The sequence below is a fragment of the Nipponia nippon genome, unplaced genomic scaffold (assembly GCF_047370975.1).
Source record: "Nipponia nippon isolate SJK-2023a ecotype South Korea unplaced genomic scaffold, ASM4737097v1 scaffold_5, whole genome shotgun sequence".
Taxonomy (NCBI): Eukaryota; Metazoa; Chordata; class Aves; order Pelecaniformes; family Threskiornithidae; genus Nipponia; species Nipponia nippon.
This window is the reverse complement of record NW_028262369.1, coordinates 76,186,639-76,202,389: the sequence shown is the minus strand read 5'-3', so window position 1 is coordinate 76,202,389 and position 15,751 is coordinate 76,186,639. Positions and strand designations below refer to the sequence as shown.

The 15,751-nt window shown below is 43.9% G+C and overlaps 2 protein-coding genes across 2 annotated transcripts in view; both read right to left on the bottom strand.

The window, feature by feature from the left end:
• Positions 1 to 1,987: 1,987 nt before the first annotated feature.
• ATP5MC3 (ATP synthase membrane subunit c locus 3) lies at positions 1,988 to 5,520 on the bottom strand. The gene is made up of 5 exons (XM_087733548.1): positions 5,380 to 5,520; positions 5,228 to 5,305; positions 4,181 to 4,258; positions 3,623 to 3,816; positions 1,988 to 2,235 (listed from the first exon to the last, which is right to left on the bottom strand). The coding sequence occupies exons 2-5, from the start codon at positions 5,264 to 5,266 to the stop codon at positions 2,121 to 2,123; spliced, it is 426 nt and encodes a 141-aa protein (XP_087589674.1). The 5' UTR covers positions 5,267 to 5,305; positions 5,380 to 5,520; the 3' UTR covers positions 1,988 to 2,120.
• A 38-nt stretch (positions 5,521 to 5,558) lies between these two features.
• Positions 5,559 to 15,751, bottom strand: part of LOC148052340 (uncharacterized) — a 68,497-nt gene continuing 58,304 nt past the window's right edge. Inside the window, exons 13-15 of the mRNA XM_087733549.1 lie at positions 10,316 to 10,527; positions 7,421 to 7,501; positions 5,559 to 6,436 (exon numbers count right to left, since the gene is read on the bottom strand). Coding sequence (XP_087589675.1) covers positions 6,418 to 6,436; positions 7,421 to 7,501; positions 10,316 to 10,527 — 312 coding nt within the window. The 3' untranslated portion in view covers positions 5,559 to 6,417. The remainder of the gene's footprint in view (positions 6,437 to 7,420; positions 7,502 to 10,315; positions 10,528 to 15,751) is intronic.

Here is a 15,751-nt window from a genome sequence, read left to right as displayed (position 1 = left end):
CTGAGTGAGTCAAAAGGTAACAAGCTTGGGGAGCCACTAGTAAAGTAGACAGACATCTATACACAGGGTCACCTGAGATGTCTGCTGCCTTTCAGACAAGGCTGATCGTGGGGAAAAGGGTACACGTTGACAGGGTGAACCACATGGGAAAAGATGGGATGTAAATCCAGAAATCATTATTCAAAGCTGATTCAAGTAGCTCATGGTGACTCAGGTGGCTTTCTTATTGAGGTTATGGAGGAATAGCTTAGCCAGAGCTTCTCTTTACACCAAACACACAATTGTAACTCAGCAGAACCATTTTATATGTAAACAAATTGGTAAGTATGATTAACAGGGCTGGAGCTACACCTGACCCCTTGTTTAGCCAAATGCAGTGGTATGGAAATCTGAAGCTTGAATTAAGCTAGTCCACTAGACTAGTCCACAACATTAGGAAATATGAATTGCCACCTCAGATGCCTGCACAGATCTCTACAGTACCGAAAGAACGGAACAAAGTTCATCACCCACCAGAAGGGCAGCAGTACACAGATAAGCTTTAGCCTGGAGTTCTAGTAATCGTGATCTGTCTTTCATCCAAATGCATTGTATGTCAGCTCTGAAACTGAATAGCTTACAAGAATGGAAAATAGTAGGTTCACAAAAAACCCCAGTGTGAGCACAGACCACATGGAAGACAGCTACAATATGCTTTACCTCGTACCTCTCCCTCACCCTCCCCCCAAAAACCCACTTCCAGACCTATTCATATAAGGCACTATTAATATTGCGCTAGAGATGAATATTTAAAGATGCTGCATATTCTACACTCCTAAACCTCACATATATAAAAGGGTTTACACGGCAACTTTTAATCCTTTTGAGATGACAACCGTTTTCTTCCAAGAACATATGGGGAAAGTAGCTTCTCATGCTAGGTCCAAGTTAGACTACATGAACACTAATTTGGTATTTGAATTCAGATGAAAACAAAGGTCTTGCCTGCACCTTGCACTGATCTGAGAGCCACTAGTCATTTCTCCATTTCCCTAGGGATAGGCAGCTTACAGTAATAAGTTTCCTACATTTAATTCAGTAATCACCCATTTAACAGCAAGATGACAGAGCCAGCTTGTATTTGTTGAATGGTCAGATCTATTATTTAATATTCTGAATAAAGTTTGAGATGCTATCAACCCCCCCACCAGATTAGTATATAGTAGCACAGAGTATGTTGCTGTAAGTGTAGACAACACTGTAAATGCATTTAGATTGTTAAAAGGCAGATACTGTGAGAAGCAAAGCTTGGTGCTGCAGATACTTTGTTATTAAAAATGCTTTGATCCTACTGCTCTTTTAAAGAATTTGGGAGATAACACAAGGCTGACTTTACAAAATTAGGAAGCTGGAAGTTCTCCCTTTTAATTAGGTGATACCAAGAATGCAGTAACTAAGTAAGTGTGTAATATCAATGTGCTGCCATTAAACGCCTTGGACCAATCGAAAGCAGTAGTTAGTTTAGTTCAGCTGGGACACTGCTCAGAACCAAGTGGAAAATTTTTACCATGGTGATCAAAATTTATAGTGTAACTGAAAACTGATGCAAAGAGAACTTTCCTATGGATTTGTTCATGGATTTGTGTTTAGCTCCTTCTATCAAGAGGTGCCAGAACACCTTATGTGCCAGCTAGCCCGAGAAAAAACAAATTGTACACAGAAGAAACAGCTCTGGGTAAGTTTGAAATAAGTGAAGGAACAAGGCCAGTAGTATAGCCTTTCACATTTAATCCATGTATCCTTTGATCTTTCAAAGATATGCCACATTAATTTTACTAAACAAGTGACACTCCTCTATATATATTAATAGATAAAATGTTTGACTTGAAGTCATTGTTTGAAGGTCCTATGTGATATGTCATTATCAGGAGAAACACATGGTGACTGAATGACAAGATGCTGTCTTCCAGATATCCTAGTGAGAAAGATAATAAATGCAGGCAACAGGTTGACAGTTAAAGTTGTTATCTTTAATGAAATGACTTTGGAAATAGCATCAATTTCCATGACACCAACATTTTGGGAAGTCCCATAAAATGCAGAGTTACATTCCAATGCCAGTGTTACAGGCAGATCTCCTTTCACATGGCAAATAGGATCAAGAAAGCAACCATCAGACAGAAGAGACCCATAGCTTCAGACAGGGCGAATCCCAGGATAGCATATGAGAACAGCTGCTGCTTCAGAGAAGGATTTCTAAAAGAAAGCAAAGGTGTAAGACCTTTTTATCTTTACAATTAGTACGTTTTTTCATACAGCTTAATGCATCTGACAGATTCAGAACCTCATACTTCCTTGCCACAGGTTCCGTAACAGGAAAACCCAGTAAATCCAAGCAGAAGTAACTTTTAGTAAGGATTTCACTGAAGACAAATGACTTGGCAATTAAGACTAGATTCAGGTTATGCAGATTGTATACGGCTTTTCCAAATGAGCGCAGTTTTTGTGACTACATTCATATATGCTTTTGAATTTGACTTCTCTACATCCTCCCATGCAGGAACTGTCAGCATTATGCTTTATAAATTTATTTCGCATCTGTGACATTATAACTATATTCCAAGGAAGTTTGTGCATAACATTTTAAGTAGCTCTCAGACAAATAAAGGAACTGAAACCATCTAGAGCAAAAAAAGAAATACACAGCAGTTCGTTACAAAAATGCAATGAATTATCCCTCCAAGAAGGGTGTGAGAGAGAAAAAAACCTTCAACATAATACTGTGAAGTAATGTTCTACAATCTCTTATTGGCATGTTCATACCGAATTCAAAAAAGGAGATAGTAGTTTTGTACTTGAAAACACTTAAGTTTCTTCAAGTGGAAAGTGAACTTCCTTGTCTTCAGCAGGGCTTAAAAATCTTTAAGAAATAAAACCTAATTAAGTCTTAACTGGTTGGAAGAGTAATGAAGAACATAAAACCTTCAGTAAAGCTTTTTTATGCCTGTATCAGTTCTGTTCTTCCATGATACCACATGAACTATTCCTACTACCGGAACATTGTAAAGTTATCTGGAAGAAGTTCACCGCTACTATAAAATCCTCACCCCCTTCAGATTTCCAGAAGGAATGATTACTGATTTGATAATTACATATTCTGAGATGCAAAGCTGAACGTGTTAGAAAAACGAATTAAGCATCCATTTCTAAGTAACAATCCTGACTACTAAGTCTAAACCTCACATTACTTATTACCAGTTTTCATACAGTTTCTCTTTAGGACTTCTCCTCCCCTCTCACATGGGAAAAGATCCAGGCTAGATTTTTAATTCCATTCTGGAACTGAATCCTGAAACATTGGCCTTCAGTGATCATAACACTGACCAAATCTAGTGATCTCATTTCTTTCATGTCTCTTCTCCAGGTAGAGTGTACAAAGTTCCGAATTTAACCATGCAGCCATCCTGATGAATATACTACAGTTTCGTATGATTCTATTTATCCATGCTTATCGTTAATAGTAACTATTAACAGAACTTATTACAGTGTCATCATCCTTACTACAACTTAGCTTATCTGGGGGTGCTGTCTCAAGATACATCTGCATGCAATTCAAGAGTTTTGTAACAGAGAGGTTGATTACCTGGCATAACCAATGATTAGACTACCGAAGACTGTTCCAATACCAGCACCAGAACCAGCCACACCTACTGTGGCAGCACCAGCACCAATAAATTTGGCAGCAGTGTCAATGTCTCTGCTGATAGCACTAGTCTGGAATTCTCTAAGTGCTAGTCGGGAGACAGTATTTTGGGCCCCATTAAGTGCTGAGTTGCCCTAAGAAAACAAAACATGAAAAAACATTATTTTCAGACAATTTTCTATGACCACTTTCATAGTGTTATTCTGAAGTTTTAAAAGTTGTGTTAGACCCAATGTCTAGTTCCTCTTCCAAGTGATGAGACTATAACCAAGAGTTAAAAACTTCAGAATGTTACCTGTTCCACCTGAAAGCAATCAACTTTAAATGTAAAAGACTTCTCAGGGGAAACAGCAAGAAAGCAACAAGTATTATTAGGTGTTTGACTTAAAGCAAGTTTCACACTATAGATGTTTGAGTTAGTACAAGTGAACTCTAGGTTGAGGACATTTAGGCTCACCAGGTAATTTAGGAAGATACAGAATTTTGTTTATAAGGTACCTCTCCAGTCTTGACCTCTGGCCTAGACAACACAGATGCCGAAATTGGTCTGTACAAGATTCTTGATCCAGCACGGATCTGAAAGAGGAGGAAAAAAGCTATAGAAGAAGAAACATTTGATCACAGGTGTTCCCATACGATAGTCTGTAAGATTATGAGCCATTTGTCTTACTTGACAGACAGCAACCTCTGCGTAGCTGGATATTGAATAAACGATACAGAAGCAAACACTGCCATGCAATTTGATAGCACTGTTTTCAGGACACGCTATTGCAAATAGCTACATCATTCAATGAGCCTGTACATGCGTTATACTGATGGAAAATGTAGCAAAGCAGCAGCAAAAAAGCCAGACAGACCACCAGGCAGCAATATACATTTTGAAATGAAAAAATAAAACCCATCAAAATGAATTCCAAAGTTGTTAAATGCACAGACATAACCCAGACTTTTAAATCTAGCGAGGCATAAATGAATGAATCCTCTTTCACAAGCGGCCTGCATGTGTCCTTGGGCTTCCAGCAGTCTAAGGTCATATCGGCTCTTGCACAAAGCTCTTCCTGCAGGGGAAACCTACGCCTGCACCATGCAAAACAAAGCCGTTCTGCAGGCTAGAGAGGACATTTTGAAGAAAGATAGCCCCTTGTCTCTGCAAGGGCAAAAAATCCCGGCCTTGTGTAGGACAAGCAACAGGCTGGAGTTTGACCTACAGCAAGGAGCTGAGCGCACCAGGCCCAAGAGCTTTCTGCTGCGCTGCCCTCCCCCTTCACCGCTCGTGTGGGAAGGCCCCTCACCTTGGCACAGGGCCCTGGCCCACGCCAAGGAGGCGGGAAGGAGAACCCGGCCCCGCCGCAGCTCGCCCCCCCTCCTCACCCTTTCCACTCGGCCGGGCAGCCCTCGGTACGGGCTCGTCCTAGGGGCCTGCCCCGGGACTCAGAAGCCCACCCGACCCCCAGGCGCCCCGCGACCGCCGCCGCCGCTGCAGCCCGGGAGCCGGCCGGCGAAGAGGCCCGGGCGCCCCCCGCGGGCCCGGGCGCCCCCACTCACCAGGGAGGGCGAGGTGGCGAGCTTGGCGCAGGCGAACATCTTAGCGGGCGGCGTCCCGGGGGCCACAATCCGGTGTCTCTGCGGAGAGAGGGAGAGGGTGAGGGGGCGGCGGGGGCGGCGATGGGGGCGGATGGCGCGGGGCCGCCACTCACCCGCTCCGGCTGCCGCACCTCAGAGCCGTCGGGCTGGGGCGTCTCTGCGCAGGCGCGGCGGGGCCGGCGGCGAGCGCCCGGATGCAGCGCGGCGGAAGGGGGCGGGGCGCGGCGCCAAGGTCACTTTGTACCGGCTCCAGTGGCAGCGGCGGGCGGCGCGCAGCGCGCCCCACCCCGCCCCGCCCCGGCGCAGCCGCGCCGGCGCCGGACCCGCCTCGCTGCGGGGGGCGGGGTGAGCGTCGCGGGCGTCGGCGGTGGCGCGGTGGCGAGTGGGCTGTGGCGCGTGAGCTGTGGCGCTGGCTGGGGGTGAGGCCGCGAGCCTGGCGGTTAGGGCCGCCGATGGGACCGTTAGGGCCGTTAGCCAGAGCTGCGCACCGCACGGCAGACCCAGCCCGGCGGCTTCGCTGCCGCTGTAACCCCGCGTTGGGGGGCGGCGCGGGCTGGCGCCCCGAGGGCCTGCGGGGGCAGAGCGGGGGGGGAGAGGTCGCTTCGCCCCGGCGAGGCAGCGATTCGCGGCGTGGAGAAAGCCCGTTAACGAGGGGAGCGTGAGAGCGCTGCGGCGGGTTGCGCTGAGGGGAAGGAGGCGTGACGCCACCGCAGCGCGCGAGTGGCGGCGAGCAGCCGGCGCGGGGAGGCCTCCCCAGGCGGGTGAAGACGGGCAGAGCAAGCCCCGGTGTCCGGGAGCGCCGGTGCCTGACTGGAACTGCGGCTTCTGGCAGGGTGCGGGGCGTTCGCAACCTGCAGAAACGTACCCGAAACGCCTCAGGTGCCACCGGGGCGCGATTCACAGGCAGGGCACGTCTGAGAACCCCCGACGTGCTCGAAAAGCCCCCACTATTCCATTAGTTATTTTTGCATGATGAGCAGGTTCACAGCCAAGTAATGAAAAAATCCTTTTTAGTCAAGCTTAATCAAAGCAAGATTATCATTACTGAGCTCAGCATGTGTTCCCGAGAATCCCGCTTGAATCACTTACATGTTCTTTGATGTTTTTCACTTGATACGGGGGATCATTATTTTAATGGTCATTTACCACTGTTAGTAGTATTGGTGCCAACTAGGAAAAATGCAGAAAAATCCACGTTTTGGGTAAAACACTGGGAAACATATATTTAAGTTGTTGCAAATTTTTTTCATAAAACTAAATTCTAAAACAGTCTGTGCGCTACAAACCTTCTCCGAAGGGATGAGTAAGAGGATATGTACGTTATATTTTTGGATGGGAACATAGCACAGTGTCTTCGGAGTTAGTTGCTGTCCTCCTGCAAACTTCCATGGCCTATTGATGTTGCTGTCACCGATCAAACCACAGGTGCCACGCAGCTGAGGCACACTCCCTATCAGCAACTTGAGCGCCCACCAACAAACATGATCGATAGGCACTTTCAACAGCTGCATACTAATGTTAACGATAATGTTGCTTTTATAACCTACAATGCAGTGTCTTGTGACCCTTAGGTATGGTGGAGTTGTACTCCGTTGTCGGTCCTAAGGTGAGAGACAACAGTACAGTTTGAATTTCCCGGCTTTCTGCTCTCTGCCTCAATCCCAACAGCAAGCTTGGTTTGGTTCCGGGGTCCTTCCAGAGCCTTAGTAATAGAGCAGCAAGAAGGGAGTCTATGAAGGCCAGCAAAAGAGGTTATAAGTTGCCACTTTTTTTTGTTTATTTTCTTTTTTTCTTTTCACATCTTACAGCCGTTGTTTGGGAACTGAGGGGAATGGGCAGATCTGCAGTGCCTGTCAAGTGGTTCTTCCATAGACAAGTGCTAAGTAAGAAATAAGCATCAATGGCAAAAACCTTTAATGGCTAGGCAGAACTTTTCACTTTTAAAAAAAATTCAATCTGCATGCTGTTGTGGTAACAAATACTTCCAGCACCATGAATAAAGCCGTAAAGCAAATGTGGATGCTGTACTGGTGGAATGACTTAAATGTAACGTGTCGCTGTATGCCAGTGTACAAAGTACACCGTTTATGAAGTAGTGTACTTCCCAAGGGGAAGTGTAGCAGCGAGCAGGCCGTTTGCAACAAAGAAACCCACTTGTTCATGGAAGGAAGCGCAGCAGTTAGAGACGTTTTCTTTTGGACCTCCAGGCATGAAGTGGATCTTCCCACAGCTCTCCTGAGTAGAGAAGAAAGTGGACGTTACCCTCCTGTTTATGCAGAGCGCAAAGTCACGGGGATTCAAAAAAGTGTTAAAATGGAAACCCTCTTCTTTCACGAAGAAAGTGTCCTCTTCTGTCACGATTCCCACCCTGGAATGTTTTGCAAAAAATGCATTCACAAGCTGTTCAATCTGAACAACGTCAAAACCACCATTAAACACTTGTTTATTGTCGCTTTTAAGGCATAACAGCTGATACTGTATTTTACATGCAACTCGGCTGGTGCTTTCAGGAGGAGTTAGAAGAGCAGTTATTGATCTCTGGGGACCACGTTCAGTTTAATTCAAGCAGATCTTCATAAAAAAAGACTTCAGTTAATCTCATGCTGTTTCCTGTCTGCTTGACCTGCTGCTGGGTCCCCAAGGAAGTGCATCGGTGCACTAAAGGGCAGTGTAATTTCTAATTGCTCACCACGTTTCTGAAAGTCTATGCTACTGGGAATTTTATCTTAAACTCCCAAAATCTCTTAGAAGAGATTCCCAGTTTTCCAACTGACTCCCCCAGACAGGACGAGTTTTGCATGTAGGCGGTAGCCAAGGCTGCCAGAGGAGGTTTCCTCCCTGTTTCGCCTCTGGCAAAGAAGATGCAGTGCAGCTGCTTGAGCAGTACGTGGTGCCTAAAGAGCTGCTCCACTTCTCTCCCGCAGCTCCCTGCTGCTGAGCCAGGTTTGTGTCAGGGCAGTAAGAACAACAAGTAACCACTAGCTGTGGTTCACTATCTGGGAAAGAGAAAGATCATCCCAGATTTCCCGAGCCTTCTGAAGACTTCCCCTGAAACCATAAAGATTTTCCCAGTCATTTTGTCCTTATTTTTAGAAAAGCCTATTTCATCTTCTGTGCCGAGCAGCTGATTTCCTAGGTACACCATGTGATGGATCAGTCCTACAGTGACATGCAGTTTCACTTTGCAACCCTGAAATGAATTGGTATCTGCACATATCGGACTCGGTTACAACACGAGTATCAGCAGAACAGACATTGCATACAAATGGCATTTTTCCGGTGACTTCTTGTGGTGGGTTGACCCTGGCCGGATGCCAGGTGCCCACCAGGGCCGCTCCATCACTCCCCCTCCTCAGCTGGACAAGGGAGAGAAAAGATAACGAAAGGCTCGTGGGTTGAGATAAGGACAGGGAGATCACTCACCAATTACCATCACGGGCAAAACAGACTCGACTTGGGGAAATCAGTTTAATTTATTACCAATCAAACCAGAGTAAAGTAATGAGAAAATAAAAACTAAATCTTAAAATACTTTCCCCCCACCTCTCCCTTCTTCCTGGGCTTAACTTCACTCCCGAGTTCTCTACCTCCTCCCCGCCAGCGGCACAGGGGGATGGGAAATGGGGGTTGCGGTCAGTTCACCACACGTTGTTTCTGCCGCTCCTTCCTCCTCAGGGGAGGACTCCTCACACTCCTCCCCTGCTCCAGCATGGGGTCCCTCCCACAGGAGACAGTCCTCCATGAACTTCTCCAACATCAGTCCTTCCCACAGGCTGCAGTTCTTCACAAACTGCTCCAGCGTGGGTCCCTTCCATGGGGTGCAGTCCTTCAGGAACAGGCTGCTCCAGCGTGGGTCCCTCACGGGGTCACAAGCCCTGCCAGCAAACCTGCTCCAGCCTGGGCTCCTCTCTCCACAGGGCCACAGCTCCTGCCAGGAGCCTGCTCCAGCGTGGGCTTCCCATGGGGTCACAGCCTCCTTCGGGCACCCACCTGCTCCGGTGTGGGGTCCTCCACAGGCTGCAGGTGGATACCTGCTCCACCATGGACCTCCATGGGCTGCAGGGGGACAGGCTGCCTCACCATGGTCTTCACCAGGGGCTGCAGGGGAATCTCTGCTCTGGCACCTGGAGCACCTCCTCCCCCTCCTTCTCCACTGACCTTGCTGTCTGCAGGGTTGTTCCTCTCACATATCCTCACTCCTCTCTCCGGCTGCAATTGCCGTTGCACAGAAACTTTTTCCCGTTCTTAAATACGTTATTCCAGAGGCACTACCACCATTGCTGATCGGCTCGGCCTTGGCCAGCAGCGGGTCCATCTTGGAGCTGGCTGGCATTGGCTCTGTCAGACATAGGGGAAGCTTCTAGCAGCCTCTCACAGAAGCCACCTCTATAGCCCTCCCACTACCAAAACCTTGCCATGCAAACCCCATACACTTCTTAAAGAGATCTATCAAGCCTTTATACCTGTATACTTTTCCATCCAGGAATCAGGTAATAAGGAAACTGGGCACAGTACCCATAAACTGGTATGTCTACCTGGTAGATACATGTGGGATTTTCCTCCAGGTACAGTCAAATTTTGACGATTGCAGATTGGTTCAATTGAACAAGTAAAATCCTATGTAATGTTGAATAAATTAGTATGTCCAGAGTGCTTTGCACCAAAGGGTCCATCAGAATTCAACATTTATTATTAATAACTTATAGAAGATGAATGTCTGTTCTATATTTGCTGAAGGAGAAATCTTGGCTAGTCAGGAGAAATCCCATTGTCCAAAGCCTAAACAAAAAGTCCTTCTAGATCGAAACCTATTCCTTCAGGTTAAATTTTATCTCCCAGCAGAGGATTATTACCTCAAAGCATGTCACACACTCACACTAGTCTTTTTTTTTAAAATCTGTTTTGAAGAGGAGATGTGTCTAGAAGACCAATATATTCCAATAACCCTTAGTTGTTGGAAGAGCCCCAGAGGATGAAATTGGATCAAAGGCCTCCTGAGATTGTCCTAATGTTTGTGAAATGTTTTAAAATGTAAAGTGGTGTTATTACCTCAGGGTTAGCTCTCTAGAACTTCCAGATTTATGATGTACTTTGCAGGGCATTGATTGATATTGATTTACAAAGTCAGGGTTTTTAGTGTTTTTCACAGCCTGGGCCATGTTTCCGTCCGGAGAGTATCTTGTGCTCTTCCATTCACAACTGTGTGGTTGAATCTTCCCATTCAGGACTGCATAGGTCCTCTCGGGTAGCTGGAGCAATGGCTTGTGGAAAGAAGGTATATAGAGCAGAATTAATACGCTTCGGAATATTTAAACCAATTTAGTTCTGGGAAGAAGGAGTGAAACCATTAGTAGATGGCTCTGCTTGAAGTAGAAATTATCTTGGTAACACATGCTTAATACCTGTTTACCTTATTGATTATTAGTAGTTGGCAAATCTTGACATAAGTAAAGGTCAGAGTTCTAATTGCTGAGTGGGCTGGATTGGAACTGATGCTTTATAGGAAAGCAGATGATAAAAGTTTTTTATCATCATTGTAAACTTCTCCTTTACAGGGGAAAGGGAGAATCTGTTTCTTGAGTGATCTTTGTCCCCCAGAGTACTTACCCAAGCTATTTTTTGCTAAGATTAGTTTTCTTTTAGTCTCAACAGCTCCTTTTAGTAGAGAGCTGAAGGCAATTAACAAAGTAGGGCTAATTTAGGCTGTAGAGCATTCTGCTCAACAGTCCGTTGATTATGTTAACACCTGAGTCCTAGAAACGGATGGCATGAACCACAAACATCATACCATGTTCACACTTAGCAAGATTCTGAAAGAATGCTAATACTGTTGAGACCATTGATGCAATTTGAATTGAAAATCATGATAATCCTTGTCGTGTCGTTTCTGTGTCTCTAAGATCTGCTTTAAATGGCACAATGATTATATATGTAGGATCTACTGCCGCCATAGCCATTATACGTATAAATGGGATGTTGTCAAGAGGAAAACCATTCTGCTACAGCAGAAATTCAGCACGGAAAAGAGGTGTTCTCATCTTCATCCTAGCTACTGGATTCTGGTGGAAAGTGAGATCAAGGCTCCAAGGCAGCCTTGCCAGATGAGACTGGTAGAGCAGCTCTCACTCTGGATAACAAGCCCTATTGTTCAGCATTCAGGTTCTGCTGGTTAGCTTCAGGATGCTGTACAACAGTGTAAACATGTAAAAATACAGCCACCCTTTTGTAAAACCCAGCATGTCACACAGTGCAAGGTGATCCTGTATTTTTAAAATTCATTTTCTATGTCAGCAAAAATTATAACTTGTCTAAAAAATTCTGATTCCATACTTTAATGTAATATTTATTTGTATTTGCAATGTAACTCAAAGTGAAAGGAAATCTTAGGTTCATGAATAGTTTCACTTTATGGTTCCGATCTATTACACTGTGTGTGTCAGGATTGCCACCTTCAGAGTGAGCTTTTGTGTATTTAAAAATCATTATTATGTATCTACCAGTATTTTTTGGAAATTGATTTTTGAGGAAAAGCAGTAATAAAAGAGTCCACTGGTGTTTAATCAAAGTAATTATTATAAATACACAGAAAATTCAGAACCTTTGGAATGAAAGTGCCTCTTCATGTATTCCTTTAGAACATAAACTCCCTTAACTAAGGTGTCTTACTCAGATGACTCTTGTATTTCCCAAAGCTGGTTCAGGCTTCCTCTTTGCTATGTTGCAAAAACCAGCTGATATCTGAAATGGTCAATCAGTTGACAGGATAACGCACACATAGATTTCTAGTTTACAGAATATCACCAGATTAAATGAAAATAAATTCAGCAATGTTTTTTATTCCTACTAATAGTATTAAACACCTTTTTAACAGAAAACAAAGTTCAGCTGTAGGTTGACACTGTTAGCTGCACTGAATACGGCACAACGTCGGCAACCCAATGACAACACCTTTCATATCATACACAGTTTCTGATAAAACACAGATCCAGAGAACAGCACAGACAGCCAAGACTTTGGCTGCATTAGAGCCAGTGTTTCCAAAAGTATCCATAAATTTTGGTTGCTGAAGTTGAAGAAACCTAAAATGGAGGGATGTTTTGTTAGTGGGCTCTTCTGAAAGTACCGGCTTTTTGTGCAGGGGGAATTGCAATGCCAGATTCTTAGTTTTTAACGATAGTACCTAAGCTATTTTTGTTAGATTTTTTTTTCGTTCTTCCTGTTTCTCAGAATCATGTAAACGATCCGAGGCAAGTCTTTTTTGGACAATATATTTTGGCTGTTCGCAATCTGAAAAGAGAAATAGGAAAGCTGTCGGGTGTTCAAAAACCGTAGGAATTACTAATTCCTGTTTGGAGATTAAATTAGCGTTTTGGATAACTGATCTGTTATGGCTATTTGTGCCATGTAAAGGTCAAAAGCAGGGTACACATGTATCTGCCGGGACTGTGGATTTTGTCTTCCTCCACCCTCTCCGCAGAGACTATACTTCCAGTTTATAACCCCTGGTTGGAGGGGGGATGGGACTATAGCCCATCATTAATACATGCAACATTCATTTGCTTAATTGTAAATGACGTACCTTCCAACTATGAGTTTAAATTCTCATACGCTTGCAGATTGCTTTAGGATCACTGCCTGAAAGGCACTGTATAAACGAAGAATATTCATTATCATCTGAAAGCTCTTCAGTCTGAGCCACTTAGCAGAAAACCTCTGGAATCATTTTGACTCCGGTGCACAGGTTCTGCCCTCTAGGACCTGGTGCCATTCTGAATCCAGAGAAGCAGTTGTTCTAATTCAGCTGACTACTGTCATGCTTTGCATGGCTCAGATGAGCTATTTTTAAATTACTATAATTAATTTTGCTCATAGTTACAAAAGAGATCATATACTCTTATATTCCGCACCTAAAGTACAGAAACTCTGGACAGCCTGCTGTTTCTAAATTCTTGGAAAGGACTCTGTCCCTAATATTCAGACTTGATGAACATACTGGTTCTCTGGCATGCCTGCATTCACTCCCATCTGTCAGGCTGGCATTGTTCCCACTCGGAATTATCTATGCCAATTTCAACAGGGCATAGGTGCTAACCAAACATGGTTTTAGAGGGACAGCTTTCATAACACAGCAAGTGCCATCTCTTTTGCCAGGAGATCCTGCTGTTTGCAAATAATTCCAGCTTAAGGCCACATGCTTCATTACATGAGATCACATCTGTAGATGCTTGTGGCCATTATAAAAAAATCAACAAATGTCTACTGTATTTCTCTTTCAGTTTGGCTCAGTGCTTGGAATTTTGCATGTGGAGAATGAATGCTCTGCTCCCTTGTTAACAGGAGAGAGCCATAGGCTGTTATATGCTCTGAGCAGTCTTAACAGGTTTCTGCATCAAAGCTGGGGCAACAAACTGCAGAAGTTTACCAGAGCTGCGCTGCTTTTTCAGGTGGCCCTTGATTGCTTTGAGTCTATGGTATATTCTGAGAGAATGATAGAGCATTGCCTTCTTGCCCCACAGCTTTTGCCTCTCCAGATTCTGAACAGATTAATGTATAAGGCATATTCTGCCCTCACCCAGTTGTAAAGTGGTATATATGTACAACAAAATTAATACTGCTTATTAAACTTAATATTCTATATAATGCTCTATATAAGATACATAAATATTATATTATATTATACATATAGCATTAGTATCATATTAATATATTATAGCTGCACTTGAGTCCTGTTTTGCCCCCCTGAACAGATTACTTGTGTTAGCAGAATTACTCTGTACTGCATAAGGCTAGAAATGGCTTAGGAAAGAGCAAAACCTGTTCATGAGCCTCACCTGGACAGCTCACTATGCTCAAATTTAAAATACAACTTTGTAGTTAGGCAAAAGAATATTTTGCCCAGAATATTTCTCCAAAAAGAATATTTGTAATAAAATAAGATTCACGGTAGATAATTTCCAGCCATACATTTCCAGTCATGATTACTGACTTTTAGGTATTTCACCATCCAGCCAGGATCTGTGGAAAAGAAACCAAAAAATGCAACCCCCTCAACACCCATAGTGTTTTTACAGTAGTATGCTTGCAGTATAGCACTAGGAAAGACCATGTTCACGTCCTGCATAGAAATGTAATTTTGCAAATCATGAGAGAGAGTTTCAGTTGTTTTCTTTACTAGCAGAGCACCTAAGGCTGCTTTTAATTATATTTTACACCTCCCTGAAAGAATATTGAATTTAAGAATGTGCAGACGAGTCCTAGCATTTTCAAGGATGCAGAGTGACAAGTAGAGACATGAATATATTGGAAAATTCTGTTGGGAATCAAGGTCTAAAATTACCAAACATTTCTACTGACTGTGTATTTCAGAGGAGTAATGTGTACATTTTTGATAATTTTTTTTTTGTTGTTTAGCATAAGTTTATGGAATCAGGTACAGTTGACAAGATTTCATAGGCTTTGAAGCATACTTAATGTGCTTCTCCTATGCTATTGAGAAGTCAAATTTCAAAGTACTGTGTGGAGCTCAAGAAACAAACATAACCAGTCTCATTTTGCAGTATGTTACTGTATCAGTTGATCCTAATCTTTACCTCCTCTCACCTGTCTTCTGTCCTTAGTCTTTTTGGCAGCTAACCTGACCTTCTGGACTGTTAGCGCTGATTTTTTTGCATACCACTTGGACTCAGAGATACTCTTTTATTTCCTTTTTTTCCCCCCTTCCTCTGGCTCCTAAAAGTATTCCCTCATAATAATTGTATTCCTTGGAAATCACTTGTCCCTCAGGGAAGGGGAGCAGAGTGGCAGAAGACCTGTATGTTATTAGTGCCATAGAATGAAAAACCTCAGGGCAGATGCTTGAGAGACCACGGGTTTTCCAACTCAATAGCCCTTGAGGGGTGAAAAGCAGGTTCTACTCCAGTGGAGTCAGACCAGGAGCTGCCTCATGTGGGGGCTGTTGCGGTTTTGAGTGAGCTGTATTTCGGTTGTTCCTTACCAGTCACAGCAGCAGAGTTATAAGACGATAATCTGGCTGCCTGGTAGGAGTCTCAGCTCTGAGACGTTGCACTGAGCAGTCAGTCCATTATCTCACTAGCCAAACCTCAAATCTTTCCCATAAAATATGAAGTTGGACGTGGTACTCTTGTTAGGGAGCACCTAACGGCAGCATAGCCAGGGCAGGCAGTGGAATAGTTGTAAAAAGTGACCTGTGTTTGTTTAGACAGCTTGGAAGCTTTGGCTCATTGAAACTGCTGTCTCAAGAACACCAATAATTAAAGATACATATGCTAGCTAATTTGAAAAAGCCATGGCTGGATTGTTCTGATTCATGGCTGGATTGTGTTTTTAATGCCTCTACAATGACCAATAGTGTGTATAAATAGTGACATCCAGTGTTCAGTTAGATCAACCACAGGTCCATGTTCTGTAAGGTCATTTAATTAAAAGATTTATTACAGACCCTATTTAAAATGCCTGTGTAAAGAT